Below are 23,901 nucleotides of genomic sequence, written 5' to 3' on the forward strand. Positions count from 1 at the left end.
CATCTGTTTTCTTGTTCTTTCTCTAGAATCAAGCATGAAAATATCATTTCCCTGGAGGAGACCTTCGAAACGCCTACAAAACTTTACTTGGTAATGACACTGTGAGTAGACCTGTTGAGTAAACATGGGGATTAGCGTGAGTCGTACACTAGCCTGTGTCAGAGGTGGAATTACAGACAGAATTGTGTTGCTCAGCCTTTTCAGTCTTCCAGAGTTTTAGATTTCATTCAGCTATGTGGGCGTGTCTGTACCATGCACCGAGTCCACAAGACCACAGACTCAACTACTTGAACTGAAGTAGAGCTAAATCTGTCTGCACGCGTCTGCTCGGGGAGAGTGGGCCTATTTTCACCCGACAGTGATATATTTAATTTACACACTTTCCCAGTTATGCCAAATATAGTCGGTCAGCCAAGACATGTGTTGCCTTTTTATTTTTGCGCTTGACTTGTGAGGCTAATGTAGCTAACAAGCCATGGAAACTTGTACCATTGAATTAACAAGTATTTTAAACAGACTTGCTTGAGACTGTGCGACACAATGTTCTCCAATGGGGAATCATTGGGGCCTTCTAGACCTTCTAGTCTTAAAACTCTATAAACATTACAATGCTTTCTTATTTCATTGTTCATTTCAAACAGAAATGTTTACATGTTCTTAAACCACCTCGTTCAATCAAAGGAGTTTTCTTAAAACTAAGTGGGCCCAATGGTTAGGCCTTCAGAAGCTTGACTGAAGACCTAACAAGTTAGTTTAACCCAAAGACAGATTATTAGGGGCCTGGCCACTTCGTATTGCTCCTAGTATAGCAAAAAGAACCAAAAAAAGAGGCCATACCTGAGCTCATATTAATTAAGCGGGGTTGAATGTGTCTAAACGACTGTATTTTAATTTGGAAACTATTTTGTGTATTTGTTGCCAATCAAAGATCAAATCATTTAGATTTATTTGTATAGCACTGTTTACAACTGCCGTTGGTAATAGGACGAGACCAACAAATCCTTAAAAATAGCACCCCCAAAGATCTCCAGCGAGCAGCCAAAGGTGACAGTGGTGGAGGAAAACTCCCTCAGAACTGGAGGAAGAAACCTTGGGAGGAACCAAGACTCTCAAGGGGGACCCGATCCATCCTTCTCTGGTCGGAACTATTTATAAATGATTGATAAAACGTCACATACCAGCACATAAGACTGTTATAATCATAATTATATAACTAATGTAATCATAATAGAGATGGGAAGAGTAATAAGAGTAACGATGATGGGTAAGCAAATAGTTTGGGAGGCTCAGGAGGCACATAGCAGTAGCAGGAGGGTAGAAAGATGGTCTGACACGGGTAGCAGGGGAGCCCAGTGGTCAGTCTTCCTTCAGTGTCTGGTTGAACAAGTAGTCAGTCATTAATTTGGGGAAGGTAAAGAGGTAGAATTAGTTCTAATTGGATTCATTGAGTACAGATAGTGCAAGCATTATCAGAGTATGGCTCTGACTATAGACTACACACACTACAACGGCCTATTTAAAAGGGGAGAGCCAGAAGGTAACACAGACATGGGAGCACCCTTAAATAGCTACTGACTGCTGAATGCTGGATGTCTTTGGAGCTGATCAGGTCTGTGGCTATTCCTGTTGAGTGATGAACTTTACATAAGTGGAGTTATATAATAAAATAATATGAAGCTCCTCCTCCCTAACCTGCAAATTCTACCTCAACCTTGTTCATATAACTCCACCACCCCATCACCCCCCATTTAACCCTGTTGTCTATCATTTGTAGTTCCACTTATCAAAGGGGAGGACTTGCTTCTTACCAAAGGCAAATGACACACGAACTCCAGCCCAACCCCCCCCTTACAGTCTTCTCCTATATCATCACAAGCTGAAGGTATGGTCTGATATAGCAGAGAGTGTTAGAAAACCCAATAACTGGAGTTAAACAGTGTTTCACAGTATGACAGCAGTGTTAAAATGTTTATAATATTCAGTCTTGAAAATTAACCATATTTGTCTGGATTAAGTCATTTTAACACATTAATTTTAAATGTGTTCTAAACATATCTAACCAACCCAGATGACATCACCACTTGCTGTTTCTCATCATTAGAAATTCTATGGATTAACTACCTGCAAAATTAGCAGATGGCTGGGGAATCAACCAATTCTGTATTGATTTCCAATATCTGGGACCAGTTTTGTGAGAAGAAGCATCACTCTTGCCCTTACAGCAGTTAATAGTAGATAGGTCACAGGTTGTGAATATAAGCAGTAGTCCAGGCAGGTTTCCGTCAGTTGTTAGAAATGGAAAACAGCAGTGGCAGCTCGAGCCAGGGCTCTGCTAATAACTAATTCACCATAAAACATACCAAATTAGATACACTGTGAGTTACTGTCTGTTCCAAATAAGACTTTTATGAGCTCTTACAAGAAATGTCTTTTACCGTACGTGAACAGTGCAAGCCACAAAAGCAACACAGTGACCAGAAGTCATTCATTTTCAAATGCAGCGCTCAGTGACGCGACGAATGGCTGCTTATTTATTACAAACATCAGAAATTTCTAAAATCAGTAGTAAATTAATATGTACCAGTGTATTCTTTTGATGATATATAAATATTTTTGTGATGGTTGTGAACATCTAGTGAATAAATAAAGCCTGCAATGGTTGCTGTTCCTTTAAAAACGTGGTTTGCTTAAGGATGCAACTCAGTCCAACATGCTGCCTGCCTGCCTGCCTGCCTGCCTGCCTGTGTGCTGGTGGACACGCCTGCCAGCAACTCATCGCCTGCTGCACGGGTGACCCTGAGCAATGTTTTATCTAGAATGCCCAAAAACATTCATATGCACTGCTGTTAGCTTAGTGCTACCATACTAATCCCGCAGGAGTGCTAGCAGAGATTAACTTCTCAGCAGAGGTGTTTTTGTCTTAATTATAATGGCTCAAACTGAAGGCCTGGCTCTTATAGGCAGTTTGCTATTGCCTGTATGTATAAAAATGGACCCCAGTGCGAACGACAGAAGCAAACTTCAGACATCAGACATGTCTTCGCTGATTGACTGCGCTTGGTGTGAGGGGAAGGAACAGTGTGAAGTTGATATTTGGCCAAACCGTTGCTTTAAAGGCTGGTTTCAGGCCAGACTGGTCTCTTACCCCCGACGGTTACAATAATGAAAGGACCAAAAGGCTGATCCCTGTCCAGTGGCCTGTGGTGTGCTGAATGTGGAGTGTGTGTGTGTGTGTGTGTGTGTGTGTGTGTGTGCTGCAGGGTGACCGGAGGAGAGCTGCTGGACAGGATTCTGGAGCGCGGAAGCTACACAGAGAAGGATGCCAGCCGGGTCATACTGCAGGTCCTGGAGGCCGTCAAGTACCTCCATCAGCTGGGCATCGTACACAGAGACCTAAAGGTAACACGGAGAACCATCATGATACCACCATCAAAAGTTGGGGACGGCTTTGTATTGTTTCTTTTGTTGGTTTCCAGTAATTCAACTTTTTTAACATCTTGACAGGTCCACTGTTGACCACAAAAATCACATTTGTCCATTAATCTGATTAAAGATTGTTGGGTATAAATAGTAAGTGACAATAAGTAATTGGATTGGGGCATGAACAGCATGACCATGCTACTTGACCATGCTACTTGACCGGCATGACCAACCTTACCAAAATAGCCAACCCACATAACCAAGCCATTTGACAAGTATCACCAAGACCAGCATGACCACCATGTACATGCTGGTTGACCAGCATGACCGGCATGACTAAGCTGGTTCACCAGCTTGATCAGCATGACCAAATGATCAAACTAGTCAACCAGCATAACTAAGCCATTTGACCAGTATCACCAAGGTGGTTGACTAGCATGCTCTATCATGAACATGCTGGTTGATCAGCACGAACAGCATGACCACACTGGTCGACCAGTATGACTGGCATGAACAACCTGACCAAACTAGTCAGCCAGTATAACCAAGATTTTGACCAATATCACCAAAGTGTTGATCACCAAAATGACCACACCAGTCGACCAGCATGATTGCCATGGCAATAGTTTTACCGGATATGGCTGTTCTCCTATTGTTGTGTCCTCTCAGCCACATTTACTGTTAGCAAGCTGAATGGAATGTAGCTGGTTAGCTTGTAGCCTAGCTCCCACTCTCGTCCCCAGGTTTTTCACCGTATAATCCAGTGCTTTCCCTTCTGATGTGTGTTCAGCTCCAGTTAGGTTTAGCTGAGGACATTAGAGAGAAGATATGTTAAAAGCCAGTTACGTAGTGTTAGCTTTTAGCTTAGCACAGATCCATGTTTACTTCCAAGGCTTTAGCTTCCTCACAGGTCAAGCTTGAGACCCCCTTCTGCAGGCACTGGCAGGGATAGGCCGCAGTGAAGTCCTTATAGGCAAGTCTGTTCACTGGGCGGCCATCTTTCCAACATTACTGAACAGTTATTTCCAGTGTCATGAGACCAGGCTCCTATTTCTGTGAATAGAGAGAGACCAAAATACTGGAAACCGTAGGTCAGATTTTAAATCACTGATAAAATCTGACAAAAACATATATTCATATTTCAAGCAGTGGCCAGTCTCCTCATTTATAACGTCTCTGGCTGTGGTCACAAGGTCTGTTCACAAAGCAACCCGTATTTCCAAAACTGCCAGAGTCTGGAGCTTTTGGAATTGGCCCATTTTCCAGCTCCTTCGTAGGGAGGAGGAACAACAGTGTTTGACTTCCATGTTAACCGTGATGGTGTTTTATGGTTCAGTTTATCAGGTTAGCCTGTGTTGCTAATATGAAGCTAAGCTGAGGCTAGTTTGTAATCCATATCTGAGTGCAGTCAACCAATAGGATCTCCTGAAGTGGGAGATTCTGCTAATTTTGAAGCCAAGTGTTTGATAATTATGGAGAGGCCTACTGTAACAGTAGGCCTCTCCATAATTATCAAACACTTGGCTTCATAATGAGCCGAATATCTTCTCTCTAATGTCCTCGGCTGAACCTAACTGGAGCTGAACACACATCAGAAGTGAAAGCACTGGATTATTTATGATAATTTTTATTTATAAAGGTAAGATGGTAAAAAAACAGCTAACCAGCAATACCATTCAGCTTGCTAACAGTACATGTGGCTGAGAGGACACAACAAGAGGACAACAGCCCTGTCGGTAAGTCCTGTTTTTGGTGCCCATGTTCTTGTAGAGCCATCATTAGTCAATTAGGACAGATGTTGTTTAGCTTAAATGGTGTGAGTTAGCAGTTGTGTGTCCTTTCATTCTATGTATCTTTTGAGGGATTTGGTTGCCAGCAAATACTGAGATGCATGAGAGTCTCTTAACTCGTAAGGGTTTACCTATATTGACTTCATTAAGTTGGGCATGGTGTTGAAAATGAGTTAGATTGATGCAGAAAGTGACTATGGAACTTCTCTCGGTTTAACGTCCAGCCAGAGAACCTGCTGTATGAAAGTCCATTAGAAGATTCGAAGATTGTCATCAGTGACTTTGGCCTGTCTAAGATGGAGGATCAGGGCGTTTTATCCACTGCCTGTGGAACCCCTGCTTACGTAGGTAAGAGAATCTTATAACCACACAACACATTTCATTAAGTCTGCCATGAAAGCTATTCTGGTAAGTTCTTCTAAAAACAAATGTAGATTATTATTGGTGATATGGACCATCATTTAGGCCTGTGGTCTGTAGCTGAGTTTCCCAGACGTGCTGTAGCTGTAACAACATCTTAAGGCTTTTAGAGATAGTTCAATAGCATCATAATGTAACTGGAGAAACTCGTCCCAGAATAGCAATAGCAGGAATGCTTACATAGAAGCCTGCTTTATAACATTTAGGTGCATTTCATTAATTCGGGCTAAAAAGCAATAACCATTTATCTCCAGGCTGATTATTTAAGCAAATATCATGAGAACATGAGCTATAGGCTTGTGGCTCATTCCCAGAGGCTTCATACATTTTAATGCATAATATTGAAAAAGAAAAAAAACTGCTGAAAAAACAGAAGTCTGGCCAGCTCAAGCTGACCAAGCTGGATAAGCTGATTGATTAGCTCTTAGCTCTTGATCTGCATAGGGGAAGGTTTTTTGTTTAATGGGTTAGCTGGTCTACCAGCTTGACCAGCCTGACCACAGTAGTCCACCAGTATAACCAAGCTTTTTGACCAGCATCACCAAGGACTTTGAGCAGGATGATGATCATGAACATGGTGGTTTATCAACATGAACAGCATGACCACGCTGTTTGACCAGTATGACTGCCATGACCAACCTTACCAAAATAGCCAACCAGTATCATTAAGGTGGTTGACTAGCATGGCCTATCATGAACATACTGGTTGACCGGCTTGACTAAACAGGTTCACCAGCTTGACCAGCATGACCAAATGATCAAAATAGTCAACCAATATAACCAAGCCATTTGACCAGTATCACCAAGGTGGTTGACCATCATGGACTATCATTAACATGCTGATTGATCAGCATGACCATGCCAGTTTGGTTATACAAGCTAGTGAACCAGCATGACAGTTGACTAGTATGATTGGCATGAGCAACCTGACCAAAGTAGTCGACCGGTATAACCAAGCCTTTTGACCAGTATCACCAAGGTTGTTGATTAGCATGACCACACCAGTCAACAAGCATGTCCGGCTTGACTAAACTGGTTCACCAGCTTGACCAGCCTGACCAAATTATCAAAATAGTCAACCAGTATAACCAAGCCATTTGACCAGTATCACCAAGATGGTTGACCATCATGGCCTATCATGAACATGCTGGTCGACCAGTATGACTGACATGACCAACCTGACCAAAATAGTCAACTGGTATAACCAAACCTTTTGACCAGTATCACCAAGGTGGTTGATTAGCATGACCATCATAACCACACCAGTCGACCAGCATGTCCGGCTTAACTAAACTGGTTCACCAGCTTGACCAGCATGACCAAATTATCAAAATAGTCAACCAGTATAACCAAGCCATTTGACCAGTATCTGGACAGGAGTATCTGGTTGATTAACATGGCCTATCATTGACATGCCGGTCAACCAGTATGATTGGCATGACCAAGCTGGTTCACTAGCATGTATAACCAAACTTGTTGACCAATAAAACCAAAGTGGTTGACAAGCACGATTATCATGAACACGCTGATTGACAAGCATGACCAGCATGACCAGCCTGACCACACTGGTCCACCAGTTTAATGACAAGCTTGATTAAGATGGTCATGCTGATAGACCAGCTAGTCCATCAAACTCAAATGAAAACATACACTATTCTGGTCAAGAGCTAAGCTGATTAACCAGCTCACTTACCAGCATAGGGCATGGTTTTACCTGGATGACCAGCTCTTCAACCACTTTGACCATCAAAGACCAGCTTAGACTACCAGCAAATTTCCATATGTACGAAATAGAGCTATCACACCAACAGAACATTCAGCTAAGTAAACTGAAGGTCTGCAGGACAAAACTGAGTGGATGTGTTGGAGACATCATTATCTCTACAGCGCCTTTGGGGACGGCATCCCAGGTTAGCAGTCACGGGTCTGATAAACTCATTTCCCGCTTTTATTCTGGCTCTTGCTATTCTGGGTTGAGCTTCCCCAAAAGCACTGTAGCATGCAGCACATAGCGCGTGCCACGGTGAACAATGCAGCGCTTCGGAGAAAATGGGCCACTAAATCTTGCACTGTGTATGTTCTAGCATTGATTTTACTCACTCTTTATGTGTATGTGTTCGTAGCTCCTGAGCTGTTACAACAGAAGACATATGGTAAAGGAGTCGACCTGTGGGCCCTGGGAGTCATTTCATTTATATTGTAAGTGTCCAAACATGCACATGTACACACCACTGTAAGCAATGCCTGTTACACTGGCAGCTGCATTTAAATTCAGTGTACAATGTAGCTCATGCTACATTTATGCTACATGTATATTTATGAGGTATGTTTGTTCCATATAAAAAGTACATGGCTGGTTCAATGCATAAGTAATTGGACAGTGACACACTTTCTGCTTCTGTTTTGCATCGTTTCTCTAGCACATCAGATCTAAAAAGAAACCATGGGCAACTACTGTAAACGCTTGAACATAAGGACTGTGTTTTATTAAAGAATTAGCCTGTGAGCATTTCGCTGCTCTGCTGACCAGTATATGCGGTTAATACAGCCATGCCAGCCATGAACTGCAGATTATCCCAGAAAGCTTTAGCTTCATTTAATGAGACATAGCCTAGCTAGCATGTCCATGTGGGACCTGTATGGTTAGCCCAACTAGAAACCAGAATGTTTTGTCCTCAGGTTTGTAGGGACTTACAAGGGTCAGTAATGGGACCATCTGGATTATACACTGCATATGAAGCCTAGATGGGACTCATGTGAGATTAAGCTGGGCTGTCAGGATTGGGCCCATTTGGGAAGCCCAACTGGGTCACAGTAAAAATGTATGCACATACCACATTCCACCCATACGAGCCCCACATGAGCATGTTGGCTTGGAAAACGTTAACTTAGCAAGTTAGTGGACTTACTCGGCTAACTCTGAAGTGCTCTACACGAAACCATTCCCAAAATGAAGTCACGTGAGAAGAATCAATTTTTCTCTACAGGCTGTGTGGTTATCCTCCCTTCTACGATGAAAACGACACCCAGCTATACAAGCAGATCATAAAGGCTGAGTTTGAGTTTGACTCCCCATACTGGGACGATATCTCAGATTCAGGTAAGGCCATTCATAGGGAAATCTAATATATGGCAATATTTACAATGGATTGCAAATATTATAATATACAATATTTTCTTATTAATGTCTCATAAATGTGTCACATTTGGAAATATATTTTAAATATCAGCCATATATATCAACATAAATATCACAGTCACAATCAATACCACCCACTGTCCTCACTGGTAATGCCTTATTGTCGTATAGTTGTATTGCTTGGGGAATGTTAATTGCCCACACAACTTCGAAAATGGTATGTCCCATTCATCTGGAATTTACTATCAGGTCTGAGTCTGCTCACGTCGCCTTGCCTCACTCACAAAATAACACCTCACAACTTATACAGATGTGGGCATTCCCAAATCCTCCTCTAGGTAACACTTCCATGATCAGTTTACATACTGCTATCCTACAACTTCTGGCATTACAGTGTACACATGACATATAAGTATTATAGTTTATACTTATGTTTACTACATATATGTACATATGTATTCTTTTTTTTTACTAATCAACAATATATGTATACATATTTTATGCATAAATAAGATTCATGCATGTATCTGTAATTTATGTCTGTACATATGTTTTGAAATATATGGCCAATCCTATAATATAATATAATACTTATATATGTAGTTAACCCCTGCAGATGCTGTTGCACGAGGATGATCCAGCTATAAATTCCCGTGAGATGTGTGATGGGAAGAGGTGGTAGAGTATCGTTGGATGTGTAGAAAATGGGTCGCAAAGATGTTGTGATAGGCTAAAAGTTGTGAGTACATGTGGGCGTGCAAAAGGCCGTAGTGTAGTAGCTGAATCTGCTGGTGTATGGAAGCGTACGGTCATATGGGTCTACCAGCAGTGGCAGAAATCCTGCTACTTACTTTACACTATTATCTTTGGCCACGTCCAAATACAAGTACTCCTTTTAGCCAATCATTAACATATCTGCTTTGCGACCCATTTTCCACACATCCTACGAGGCACTCCCTGCACCGTACCAACTCTTCTCAATCTATGAATTCCATCGCACACCACGCAATTATTCATCACCCAATCATCCTCATGCAGCGCCATCTGTAGGAGCCTGGAGGTACTACTACCTTAAACACACAAGGCAGCTTATGACCCTGTAGCAGATTTCTGTATGGACAGAACAGTGAATGTATAATTATATTTAAACAGTAGCTACTGTAGTATATGCTTTTATTTTCTATATAGTATATATATATATATATATATATATATAATAAGTATTAAAGATACTTATTAGGTGAAGCAGGCATATTGGATTTCATCCCAATTCCATCTCCTAGACCTGCAGTGTAGTAAAGATGAACGTTTCCATGTTCTAACATTCTGGCTTCATTTCATCAGCTATGTATCAAAGCCCTGCAAGTGTAGACTAAGATGCACCAGAGCGAGAGGAAATATTAGCCTGTTCAGAGCAGGGGTACTGCAGGGCTGGAAGTGGGAAACACAAGAAACATTGCAACACAAGAAATTGATTACATTTCCCTGCAGGTAAAGGTCGAGCAGGCAGCAGGACAATTTAAAACTGAGAAAAGAGAGGAAACATCTGAAGTGTCTGAAAGACCCTTTTTAAAAATTCCCATTGAATTAATGGAAAAAAGGGTCTCTATTATCTCCACCCCTTGGTGGACCACCCTCTATGCACACTAAATGGTATTGATCTTGTTCTCTCCTGCATTTTCCGCTAATGCTCCCAGCCAAAGACTTCATAGTCCACTTACTGCAGAAGGATCCGGAGAAGAGGTTCAATTGTGAGCAGGCCTTGCAGCATCCTTGGTGAGTTTATAAATAGCAGCGGTGGAGTGGTGGGAGAACGGAGGGGTCGATGGCTGGACGAAATAGACGCTGGCCTTGAGAGAGAGAGAGAGAGAGAGAGAGAGAGAGAGAGAGAGAGAGAGAGAGAGAGAAAGAAAGAGAGAGAGCATGTTTGCACCTGCTCTGCTTATATGTAGGAGTATCCTGAGCTTCTAAGCTTCAGTCTGAGATACGCTTGTCCTAATGTTTGTGGACACCCCTTTTAATGAATACATTCAGCTACTTGTTATTGGGTTGCACCCACTGGTAACACAGATGTGCAAATGCACACACACAGCTTGTCTAGTCCCTGTAGAGAAGTATTGCCAATAGATTAGGACTCTCTGAAATAAATAAAAAAAAGCACCGGGCAATTGCTGACAGGGTTGTGGGTTCAATACATGGGAAGCTTATTAGCTGCCACTGTTGGGCACTTGAGCAAGGCCCTTAAGGCCCCTCTCTGCTCCCCGGATGCCACCGCGATGGCTGCCCACCACTCCGGGCATGTGTGCTCACTATTTATCTGTGTGTATGTGTGTTTGCTCACAAGTGTATGTGTGTGTTCACTGCACGAATGGGTTTAAGGCAGAGGCCAAATTCCATCTGTGTCCAACACAAATGGTGAATATGGTTGTCTTTGTCTTTGTAACAGATAAACATGAACCTACTGGCACCATGCCTAATACTGGGTGGGCTAGAGGGGTATAAAGCCCCCCCAGCATTGAGCTGTGGAGCAGTGGAAGTGTTCTGTGTTCTCTGGAATGATCATCGTGCTCCAGTCGGGGAGTTAGGGATGAGGTGGGGTGGTGATCATCCAACATCCTGACCTCATTAATGCTCTTGTTGCTGAATGCAATGAAATCCTCACAGCAATGCTTGAAAATCTAGTAGAAAGCCTGTTCCTGGACAGTAGAGACGGTTACTCCAACAAAATCATGATAAAGTCTTTAAAAGACCATGGATTTCAGGTGAAACAATAAATGAACAGGTGTCCCAATACTTTTGTCAATATAGCTTATCTCATTTTCAGCATTACAAACATTTAACATATGTTTATCTAGTTATCTAACATATAAATATCTAGTTTACAATGTTCGCATTGAAATATTGTATAGATTACTATACGACTTCCCCACTTTAACAGTAGTGTGATTTGTCGATCTTGTTGTGTCAGGATTTCAGGTGGAGCAGCTCTGGAGAAGAACATCCACGGCTCGGTTTGCGCGCAGATTCAGAAGAACTTTGCCAAGAGTCAGTGGAAGGTGAGACAGCACTTGTTCCCTGTGTGGATGCTGATGGCGGATGTGCGAAGCCGGGTGAAGCCTCTGTTACTCACCTCCACATCTCACAGATCACACTGAGTCTTCTGCAAGCGCTTAGAAGAAACACATCTGCTCTCGCCTCATAGCAGACTACTTAGCATCAAGTCATCAGAGCACATTCTGCCACGCTGCTTCACACGAGACGTGCAGTAGAATGCAAAAACGAAGCTGCATGTTTCTGTCATTCACTCATCTGTCCTCCCAGAACCCGGGCAAAATGCTGGCTTGGGCCTCAGTCGGGCCTCATCTCGAGGCAGAAACCTTGACAAAAACAGTACACCAATCAGCCATATCATTAAAACCACATGCCTAGTTTGAGTAGGTCCCCCTCGTGCCACCAAAACAGACCCATTGTGGCAAGGACCCCACAAGACCTCTGAAGGTTGGTCCGTTGGTATCTGACACCAAGATAAATAATACCAGCAGATCCTTTAAAGGATCCTTGGGTACCGGTTCACTGGTTGTCCATTCTTGAAACACTTTTGGTAGGTACTGACCACTGCATGCCAAGAACATCCCACAAGACCTGCCTGATGTTTTGGAGGTGTTCGGACCCAGTCTGCTTGTCTAGCCATCACAGTTTTCACGGCTTCTCTGCTTTAACACATCACCTTTAGGAGCTGACTGTTCCCTGCCTGCCTAGATGCCACCCCACTGTAACCAGATAATCAGTATTATTCATGTTACCTGTCAGTGGTTTTAATGTTATGGCTGGTTGGTGTATATTGTTTATAATTGAATGAATTCTCATTGTTCTTAAACTACTCTACTACTACTACTATTAGTGACTCCAAAATTTTGAATTGTATGTATAGTTTATGTGCATGTAATTGAAGTAAAATCCTTCCCAGAAATAGATATTATTATTATTATTATTATTAATATTTATATTATTTTTATGAGTGGACGAACATCATTGCATGATACTAATTAGACAAAGCAGCAGCTGTCAGGTCTATACTTATGCTTTTTCATTATATTGCATATACTGTAGGCCTGTAGCTATTTTACAGTTCATGTCCAGTGATGCATTGTGCCCCATCTTACACCCTGCGCAAGGTGTGTCGCGATGCTCATTGCTATCTTACACACCGCCAACAGTCTATTTTCACGCCTTCTACCTACGCCATTTAAATAGCAACGGTGCTTGTGAATATATCTAAGCTGATGGGTGCGGTGGTCTCGAAAGGAGGTGTGTTCAGGTCAATTTCTGGTGTATTGCTGTGTATCTTGGCAATGGAAAACACAGCAGGAGCTCCACTGACTGAAAACAGTCTAGGCAGACGTCAGCAGTCAGACGTTGGTTCGTTGCAATCTTGGCAGTGAATTGTCAACACAGGCGCGTGCAGCCCATGCTTTGCGCCATTGAGCAATAGCAATCAGATATACACTGAAGCAGTCATGGGCACAATTTTTTGGGGTCATGGTGTCACATGACCTGAACACAACCAGATGTCCATATAAGCTGTGTCTGGAATGTAAGAAATGTTGGCTACTCAGGCAGTATTTAAAGGCAGGAAGGTACCAAATCATGTCCGAATTGAAATGTCATGAAATGCTGCCTGCTAAGGTGCCTTTATTATTTGTGAAGGTAGCGTACATATATCCTTCGCTGCCTTGCGAATCCCATGATCCTCTGGGTTAGCGCTGGCTTGTCTTGAGACAAAAAAGCAAGCAGCAGTCTGTACAATAGCTATACAATAGTTTATATTTCATTTCTGACATAGATACCTTCATCATGATGCTGCCTTCTAAGGTACTGACTTATGAGACAGCATAGGCAGCTGCCTTCCGTTTCGGACACAACTATAAGAAAAAGAAATAATGGCTGCGTCCGCCAAAGTCAGACTGCACCTGGCTCTTAAAGGGAACGGCAAGAGACACGCTGATTGGTTTATTACTGCACATTACGCCCAAAACACACCCATGATTAATTAAGAGACTTAATACATGCCTTTCCTGCATTTCGAGCCATGCAAGGAGTACCTTTTTCGCCCTTGCGATAGCAAAGACACACCAACACACCCTAAATCAAGCTGTGCGGTTGACGGCTCGCCAAAAGATCACTAAAATAGGGCCCACTGAGTCTCAAGGTCCAAAACAAAGCAACCCTTCTTCAGTTCTACGGTAGTTTTGCTCTAGAAAGTTAAATATTTCCCCCAACAAAACTGATTAAACCTCTTAATGAGGCTGATATTAATTAGCTGATAAGTTGGATCTGATTTCTTAGAGCATTAATGGGACTGGGACCTATGGTGCCGAGTCTAAAGCCCACGACATACTCATCCCACATCTAACAAATTGGGTTGGTGTGCTTTTTCTGCATGAGCTTCTTAGAGGTTTTTAGACAATTTTTGAAGACAAAACGTGGCTGACTGCTCGCATTTTTGAGTTTAGATGCTTTGTATCAAATACATCCTGAACAGAACATATAGATATAGATATTAGTGACATTAGCCGACCTGGCTTGGAGAACAGGCTGACAGACTTTAACAGATGTTCAGACACAAATTTCAGCTCAGATATACACTTAAGCAGTCATGGGCACAATTCTTTGGGGTCACGGTGTCACATAACCTGAACACAACCAGATGGCAGCATGGGCTGTGTCTGGAATGTAAGAAATGGTGGCTACTCAGGCAGTATCTGAAGGCAGGAAGGTACCAAGTCATGTCCGAATCGAGTGATTGTATGAAATGCTGCCTGCTAAGGTGCCTTCATTATTTGTGAAGGCAGCATATGTGTATCCTTTGCTGCCCTGCCAGCGCTAGCCCACTCATCTGGGTTAGCGCTGGCTTGTCTTGAGAGAAAAAAGGTAAAGGGGCACATATTTGTCACATTAAATGTGTCCTCCGCATTTAACCCATCTGTGGCAGTGAATACACACACACACACCCAGAGCAGTGGGCAGCCAACTCCAGCACCCAGGGAGCAGAGAGGGTAAAGGGCCTTGCTCAAGGGCCCAACAGCGGCTAAAACTGATTATTGTTGTTATTGATAGCCCGGCACTCTAACCACTGAGCCACCACTGCCACTGCAAAGCAACGTGGCGTAAGCAAGCAGCAGTCTGTACAATAGCTATACAATAGTTTATATTTCATTTCTGATGTAGATACCTTCATCATGATGCTGCCTTCTAAGGTACTGACTTATGAGACAGCATAGGCAGCTGCCTTCCATTTCGGACACAACTATAAGAAAAAAAAAATAATGGCTGCGTCCCAATTGTGTGCTACACACTACTAGTATAAGGTATAGCACAATATACTAAATGTAATACTCATACTTGCACATAAAAGCACATGTAACTTTTATTTTAATTTTTTAATTGTAAAAAGGGAAAAAGTTTACTTTAATTTTATTTACTTCAACTTATATTATTATACTTTATTTATTTTGTATATATTTTTAATTTTTATTATTATTTATTAATTTCTTTTTTGTTATCTTTATCTATTGGTGAATGGAGGGACAGCAAAGTAAGAATTTCATTGTACAGCGTAACTGTCTGTTTCTGCTGTGCATATGACAATAAAACTCTTGAATCTTGAATCTTGAATCGTAATAGTGCAACAAGTACACAAAATATTAACATACTATCCGGTTTTGTACTTACAGGAAGTGATTAGGTGTTAGCATTAGCATTTTTAGCTATTCTACACAATACCCAATGTGAGACTTTGGTCATGATATATGTATCATGTAGGATATGTAGCGCTACTGAAAAGTGTATTGAAATTTTGAAGTTGGGACTGGTGGACTTGCTGACTTGGCAAGTTTGACTCTCAAGTACAAACTCAGAGGACGGGAGGAGGCTGTACGATAATTTTGCAATTGGAACAGCAGCATTCTGGGATATTTGGGATACAAGTGGTCAAAATAAAAACCTCTGTCTTAAGCACAAATGAAAGAACACTTAATTAGACACACAGATGATCCTGAACAGCAGACCTAGATCTTTTTCAAGATCCTTTCTTTTCATAAATGCCATAATTTGCTAGATAAAATATCCATAATAATAAAGAAATTGTGGCTTTTCCATTGGAAAATAGTTACATTGATTTTTAGAGTCTTTTAAGGTCATTGTGTGATGTCACCTGTCATGAAAGATAAGATATTTCGGACTCTTATTTAGAAGCATTTTTAGTCAAAACATGATGGATTCAGATCAGCACCTTGGACTTCGAAGCAAGGTGTCGAAACACCACGTTTCAAGTGAATCGATTCAGTTCAGAATCTGGGTTTTGAGGTTGCCAATGAATTAACACTGATCCAAATGACCTGGCCGCTAAAAGTTGAAACCTGACTATCTTCAACCTCATACTTGGATATTGCCAACTAGCTATCTTCTTTACATAAGTTTTATTAAAGCAAGATATTACCAATATAGCTATTAAGGATAATCTGTATTGAAGTCTTAAAGACATAGAAATTAACAAGAACAAGCATTACCAAGTCTAGTTGAGCAGCCAAGGAATGTTTAGTATCTCTGTTTTTTCTTCTATAGTCTTAAACTTGATATTTGAGGTTGCCAACATACAAGTCTACAGTCACCAAACAGCCACCGTTTAGCCGTATGCAGGTGACAGATTGCTAATTTTGCTTATTGGTGGTTAATAGCTTCCATTCACAGTCACCATGTTTGGTCAACCTAGGTTTTTAAAGAGCTAGCCAGAAATCCAACAGCTTGAAGGAATGAAAAGGTAAAAAACTATATGTACTTTTCTTGGAGGAAAGCTCAGCTCCCCAGCTCTGATAAAATCGCTAACAGATGCCTGAGCTGACCAACATCACATTAGGAGTGATGTGGGGAGGAAGTGCCATCAACCCACCCCTGAGAGAGCGAGGCCAATTGTGCCCTCTGTGACTCCGGCTGCTGATGGCAAGCAGCATGACCTGGGATTCGACCCAGCGATCCTCGGCTCAAAGTGGCAGCGTAAACCCCCACTATTGAGATTATTATATAGTATTTAATACAGTGTATAAAAACACTATATGTAATTTTCACCTTTCCCAGATGTAGTTGAACAGCTAGGGCATGTTTGGTATCTCTATTTGTCTTCTGTAGTCTTAAACTTGATATTTGAGGTTTCCGACATACAAGTCTACAGTCACCCAGTGTGTGTTTTATCTGTAAATACATGCCCACACACTTTCCCAACCCACTCAAACCACAAGCAGGTCTTCATTAAAATCATGCAGACTTGTAGATGTGGTTAACGGCCCAGTCTGACTTCCTGAGAACTCTAAAATTGACACTGGGGCAGGTATTTTAGACAACAGGTGTTCTGAAGTTAACTCCCCTTCGAGTGTACGGCACGTGGGCACTACATTACATTGCTTATTTGCTGTTCTTTCTATTCTATATTCTAAAATATCAGCAAACACCATCATAGCATTTAAATCCAAGCTTTTTTTAGATATCTACTCCATCTGTCTGACCTGGGGGCCAAGGGCTGGAGTTCAGGGATGGGTCCCAGTTGTGTACTACATGCTAGTGTGATTACTGTACAACTACTAAGGTATTTTGGAGGTAACTTTGAGGGATTCTCAATACAAAGTACACCAAATGCGGACCGGGGTACTTGGTAGAACTGACTTGGCAAGTTCGACTCTCGAGTACGAACTCCGAGGACGGGAGGGCGCTGTTCGCCAGTTTTGCAATTGGAACAGCAGCGTGGTGCGAAATGCCTTATGGGACATATGACTGTGCCAAGTCCACACAAGTCGCATGTCCTATTAAACCATCCTTGAAAACACATGAGCGCAGATTGAGAAGCGGTCTATAGCTGCAGTGAAAGTAGTAGAAACTAGAAAGTAGGTCATTTTTCGGCGCCTTAAAGGCAATTTTGATGCGTGTGAGAGATCAGAGACGTTCTAAAGACGTAAAAATGAACAAGATCACGTGTGATAGTGGACTGTAGGACGTTTAACGGCCAGATAAACCCATTTCTGCTGCCCTGCCTGAGTGTCTGTTAATAGGCATGGCTTATCCAAAACTGTGCATGGCTGCAACTTTAACATTAGCTAGCTACTTTAGAAGACTGCCAATTACCCATAATTGACCCCCCCATGGCACGTATTGCCCCCGACCCTCCGGCGCTTGTGCCGTATACCCGTATCCAACGCACCAGCCTTTCAGACGCCAGTGACGGCGAGCACCACAACAAAGAAATGTGGGGGGAGAGCGCCATCTACCCACCCTGGAGAGATTGGCAAGGCCAATTGTGCTTTCTCAGGGCCTCAGCTGCTGACCGGGATTCGAACCAGCGATCCTCTGATCGTAGTGTCATCCAGGGCTCCATGAATGCCATTCTCACGGAAAATTTCACTGGCAGATTAAGTGAACCCCAATGTTGAAATGACCTTAGTTGTGACCTCGAAATGACCAAAAATGACCCTGGCAAACAACCACTGTAAGCTCGTCACACAGAGTTCAGGAAAATACCTTTAAAAATGTCCAAAATCAATCACATTAGCTGACATCAGGAAAGACGTCTTCTCAACGTTTTTTCGACTGACCTGTGCCCACTGGGTGCAGCATGTCCAGGAAACAAAATTCTACCAAAACGTTTTGATGTCAAGAACCATTATATGCCAAAGAAAGCTTAAAACATGGTGATCTGTGTGTTTCAGAGAGCCTTCAATGCCACCATGGTGGTGCATCACCTCAGGAAGAAGGCTCATGCAAGTGAGGAGGAGGAGGTGGACACATCCATGAGGACTGGTGAGTGAGCTTTATTTACACCCTGATTAAAGGAGTAATCACCCCAAAGGACAACGCTGCTAATAAAGCATGAAAGCTAATAGGGTCAGCTAGCATTATGCTAATCACGCTAATTGGTTATCACTGTTTTCATTTCCTGCTCACTTTGTTTTGGGTGTAATTTTCTTTTGAGCGTAATGCTGAATGAATTTCAACCCTCAGTTCATACACAACAACACCTGGCCCTTGAGTAACCTTTCGCAAATGCCACAATGCTAATGATGTTATGGTTACGCCTTGTTAGCCGTGTTAACAGCTGCTAATGCGCTGAAGGGACTGAAATTAGCCCAACCATGTCATTTTGTAGTTGCTTGGCAAATGAGCGAACGTTGGTCAGGTTAGCCGTATGCAGGTGACTGATTGTTAATTTTGCTAATTGGTGGTTAATAGCTTCCATTCACAGTCACCATGTTTGGTCAACCTAGGTTTTTAAAGAGCTAGCTAGAAATCCAACAGCTTGAAGGAATGAAAAGGTAAAAAACTATATGTACTTTTCTTGGAGGAAAGCTCAGCTCCCCAGCTCTGATAAAACCGCTAACAGATGCCTGAGCTGACCAACATCACATCACCGTGATGTCGGGAGGAAGTGCCATCAACCCACCCCTGAGAGAGCAAGGCCAATTGTGCCCTCTGTGACTCTGGCTGCTGATGGCGAGCAGCATGACCTGGGATTCGACCCAGCGATCCTCGGCTCAAAGTGGCAGCGTAAACCCACACTATTGAGATTATTATATAGTATTTAATACAGTGTATAAAAACACTATATGTAATATTCACCTTTCCCAGATGCAGTGGAGCAGCTAAGGCATGTTTGGTATCTCTATTTGTCTTCTGTAGTCTTAAACTTGATATTTGAGGTTTCCGACATACAAGTCTACAGTCACCCAGTGTGTGTTTTATCTGTAAATACATGCCCACACACTTTCCCAACCCACTCAAACCACAAGCAGGTCTTCATTAAAATCATGCAGACTTGTAGATGTGGTTAACGGCCCAGTCTGACTTCCTGAGAACTTCCTGAGAAATTGACTATAAAAAACCGAGGCAGGCATTTTAGACAACAGGTGTTCTGAAGTTAACGCCCCTTCGAGTGTACGGCACGTAGGCACAGCATTACATTGCTTATTAAGATTTTTCTGGCAATCTTGAAATTTCATCTGGGGGGAGGGGATGGAGAGGATCCAGGTATGGGGATCCGATGGCTGGAGTCCCAATTGTGTGCTACACAATAATACTTAATCATATCATAACAATCATAGTGTCAGCATAGACCCACACTGTTGAGATTATTGTATAGTGTCTATACCTTATATATATATATATATATATATATATATATATATATATATATATATATATATATATATATATGCCAACAAACACTAGAACTTAATGTTCACCCAAATCTTTTCCATAAATGCACACACACTTCCAGCGTCCAGGAGTAAGCAGACTTGCTGACATGGTTTCAGCCACAGGGGGACTTCACCAACTACCTCGGGTGGGAATATGGTCTGGTCTCAGAGGGCCGAAATCCAAGCTGTATTGTGTAGTACACAATTGGCATGCAGCCCTGTCAATCATTATGGTGCTAGCAGGAAGTTGTAGCGTTGCTGTCCCAACATACATCATTGCAGGCTACGACTCCTGCGGTTACAGTTATTCTGCCACTGTCGCCGCTGCACTTGCACCATTGCAAACTCCACATTTTTCAAATCTTTCCAGGTGTGAGTAGCTCCTCCTATTTTCTTTACAATTGCACTGTGGGATAATAGTGTCCATCGAAACCTTTGACACTTTTATCTATACTACACACATACTAGTTAGTAATACTAAGTAGGACTCAACTGGGGCGTACCCAAGCACACGCGACACTCTAACATACCTACCAAACCTGCCAGACTAACAGCTTGGATTTCGGCCCTCCAAGACCACAGTTTCCCACCTCGAGGTAGTTGGTGAAGTCATCCTGTGGCTGAAACCATGTCAGCAAGTCTGCTTACTCCTTGAAGCGGGTGGGAGAAGTGTGTGTGTGCGTTTATGGAAAAGATTTGGGTGAACATTAAGTTCTAGTGTTTGTTAGCGACATTAGCCTCGCAGCTCCAGTTTAGAACTGAAGAAGTGGAACATGGTTGCCATGTCTTGGCTGAGCAGCTACGTCTGTAATAAGTGGAAAATTGTGTAAATGTGTTTTTTTTTTTTTTACGGAACTATTTCTATTTCCATATTTCTAACAGACATGAGCTCAAGCCATAATGACAGAACTGACAGTGCATGCAAGAATAATGTGGCTGTGCAGCGTTTACAGACTACATAACCAGCTCTTGCATGACAAAATGTGTGTAATGTTGCTATACCACTAAATGGACAAAAGTATCGGGACACCTGCTTTTTCATTATTTCTTTCCCGATATCAAGAGCGTCAAGAGTTTATCCTGCTTTTGCTAGAGTAACTGTCTCTACTGTCTAGAAAAAAAGCTTTCTACTAGATTTTGGAGGGGAATTGCTGTGAGAATTTGATGGCATTCATTGACAAGAGCATTAATGAGGTCAGGATGTTGGATAATCACCAACCCTCCAACCTCATTATCCAATGCTCCCCAACTCATCAAGTATTGGATGGAGCACCACCACCAGCATTCCAGAGAACACTCCGGTTCTTCCACTGCTCCACAGCTCAATGCTGGGGGGCTTTATACCCTTCTAGCCCACGCCTGGCAGTAGGCCTGATGCCAAATGATCAGTGCTTATCTGCTCCAGAGAGTCCTATTCTATTGGCAATGTTTTTCTACAGAGGCTAGACATGCATTTGCACATCTGCGTCCGCAATGGGTGCAACTCAAAGTAGCTAAATGCATTCATTAGAGGGGCAGTCCACAAACATTTGACATCCAGGAAACATCCAGTAAAACTGTAACAGCCTTAATGGAGCAGTTATTGTGCAAAGATTTCCCAGTATGAATTCTAAGGTCTATCACATGCTGAGGGATTTTTATGGAGATCCATTAGTCATGTGAATGAACTGCAAACGTTCTTCCCCTCTCATTTTTGCTACAGGGTCCTCATGAAGACCCACTGGCAGAGGACCAAGAGTCCGTCACCTTCACAAATCCGGCTGTGCGCTTGTCCTAGCAGGGCCTGTGCTCCGAACTGCTGATGTAGGCACTATCTGCTGCTTTGCCTGACACAAACCAGTATGAATTGTACTGGTGCCAGATGGAACTGTATTGGAGCTTCTTTTGTGTAAGTTGCTGCTGCTGCTGCACTTCACCGCACTGTTTACCTCACTGTAAGCGCAATCTTTAGCAAAAGGCTTCTTCAGCAATCGTATGCTTAATTGTCATGTTGTGTTTTTGTACGTTTAAGAGTGTGCTGCTATTCAAAGTACTACAGATTATCAGCTTGGTAATGTTTTAGGCTGTTCATAAATACGGATGATGCATCTGTGCCATGCGTATGAGGGCAGATATGTACATACACTATGATGAGACAGTATAGCACATGAATGAATACAGTGGAGAGTAGAGAAACTTGATGCTTTACAGTGGTGGTGATGGGGAAACTAGGGGTCACCATGACTACAGCTCCGATATATGCATTTTATTTGCTATACAAAACCACGCTATACAGTTAACCTACATGTCTTTTTACTAGAGCTGTCAACATACATCGCTGGGTATAACCGCTAATACGCCACTAGGGGGTTGGGGCCGATCCCAATCTTGGTAAGATAATTCATTTGCATAAAGAAAAGGTTAACTTGTTAACACACACAGTTACTTTGCGTTAACACGTTAACCTTTGTTTTTACCTCCTCCTGTAGGTCACGCTCTTTACAGAGCCTAGTGGCGTATTAGCAGTTTAATTAGCGACATAAACACAGTAGCGCTACTGCTAAGCTCAGAGGGTAGATTACACGTTATTTATGCTGAAATATGGATTCATTCTCATAACTAACTCTCATACTCTTACTCTGGTAAAAAAAAATGTATTACTCCTAGCCAGTTTATTAGGCACACATTTATTTGTTCTCCCGCCAAAAAATGTAAGGATGTGCTAGCTAGCATTTTAAGTTGTGATTAATCAGAATTTATCACAAAATATTGTTTTAATTGATTGACATCACTACATTTTTACGGGTTTTTATGTAATACTGGTCATGACGATAAAATGGTGGTAAATAAGTTTTCTTTAGGAACTGGCCTCACAACACCCTGAATATACCTCTTCACTCTTCAAATTCATTCTCAGGCATCAGGCAGCGTATTAGCGATCACTTCTAATGTAATACTAAATTTGTTATGCAGCTTTTAGAGATGTTAAATGTTTCAGGCGTCTTATTTCCGTTATTAAAAATGTTATTAAATTTCTCTCTTAGTGCATTTTTTCTAGAACGGGCCTATCTCCCAGTAAACCACTGTAGATGACTCTCTTTACATGATTGGTGGATATTTGCATGCAGATGCTGCTTTTCTTGTACAATTAACTACCTAATGTTGTGTTTACATGTGGCATGTATTCCTAAGTTTATTTCTTAATATGATCTGATTTGTGAGCTGACGTATTCTGTTTAATTAAAAAGATATGTTTCCATCCAGCAGAGGGCAGTGCAGTACACTTTTTTTTATCCCTTAAAAAAAAAAAAGCAAATCTTAAGGGACCAGAGAGAGAAGCCGGTAACCAGACTGTATCAGCCTGCACCATTACAAGCATCCTCTCCCAATGGACATCGCCACATTAGCATAAAAATCTTACTTACAGAAAACTGAGATCTTGATTAGACTATTCTAATGAGAAACCTGATAAAAGGCTGTTCTAATGGACAGCCAAATGAATGGCTATTCAAATGGAAAACCTAATGGAATATGCTTCCGACTGTCATCGCTAAATTTGTCTTAATGAAAGTATGCCAAGGTCACTTCAATATAAAGAACAAAGGAATCAGGTGCCAAAGTATTGTTTTAGAGATTGTCCACCAGTTTAGGAGGATGAAAATGACAGCTCTGATGAAAACACCACAGAGCTGGTGCTAATTTAGGTAGAAAATGATACGTCCTGAAAATGATCTAAAAATGATCTCTGTCTGAAAACCATTTCTTTTGTTTTATGGTTAACTCTAGGATGGATAAATCTGAGGCCAGGTGTCCAAAAAGGGGTGAAATAAAGGGTAAAAAGCAGCCATTTACACCCAGAGCTTTCCAGCCTTACCTTAAACCAACAAGACACGTTCTTGAAAGCATTCCTCTTGTG

The 23,901-nt window shown here is 42.0% G+C and overlaps 1 protein-coding gene across 1 annotated transcript in view; it reads left to right on the forward strand.

Annotated features, from left to right (window-relative positions):
- The window catches only part of pnck (pregnancy up-regulated nonubiquitous CaM kinase), a 28,372-nt gene extending 5,166 nt beyond the window's left edge, over positions 1-23,206 (forward strand). Inside the window, exons 4-12 of the mRNA XM_072680813.1 lie at positions 27-101; positions 3,261-3,399; positions 5,435-5,558; positions 7,754-7,829; positions 8,618-8,730; positions 10,467-10,545; positions 11,738-11,825; positions 18,522-18,612; positions 21,709-23,206. Coding sequence (XP_072536914.1) covers positions 27-101; positions 3,261-3,399; positions 5,435-5,558; positions 7,754-7,829; positions 8,618-8,730; positions 10,467-10,545; positions 11,738-11,825; positions 18,522-18,612; positions 21,709-21,719 — 796 coding nt within the window. The 3' untranslated portion in view covers positions 21,720-23,206. The remainder of the gene's footprint in view (positions 1-26; positions 102-3,260; positions 3,400-5,434; positions 5,559-7,753; positions 7,830-8,617; positions 8,731-10,466; positions 10,546-11,737; positions 11,826-18,521; positions 18,613-21,708) is intronic.
- Positions 23,207-23,901: the final 695 nt, after the last annotated feature.

Source organism: Salminus brasiliensis, chromosome 6 (assembly GCF_030463535.1).
Source record: "Salminus brasiliensis chromosome 6, fSalBra1.hap2, whole genome shotgun sequence".
Classification (NCBI taxonomy): domain Eukaryota; kingdom Metazoa; phylum Chordata; class Actinopteri; order Characiformes; family Bryconidae; genus Salminus; species Salminus brasiliensis.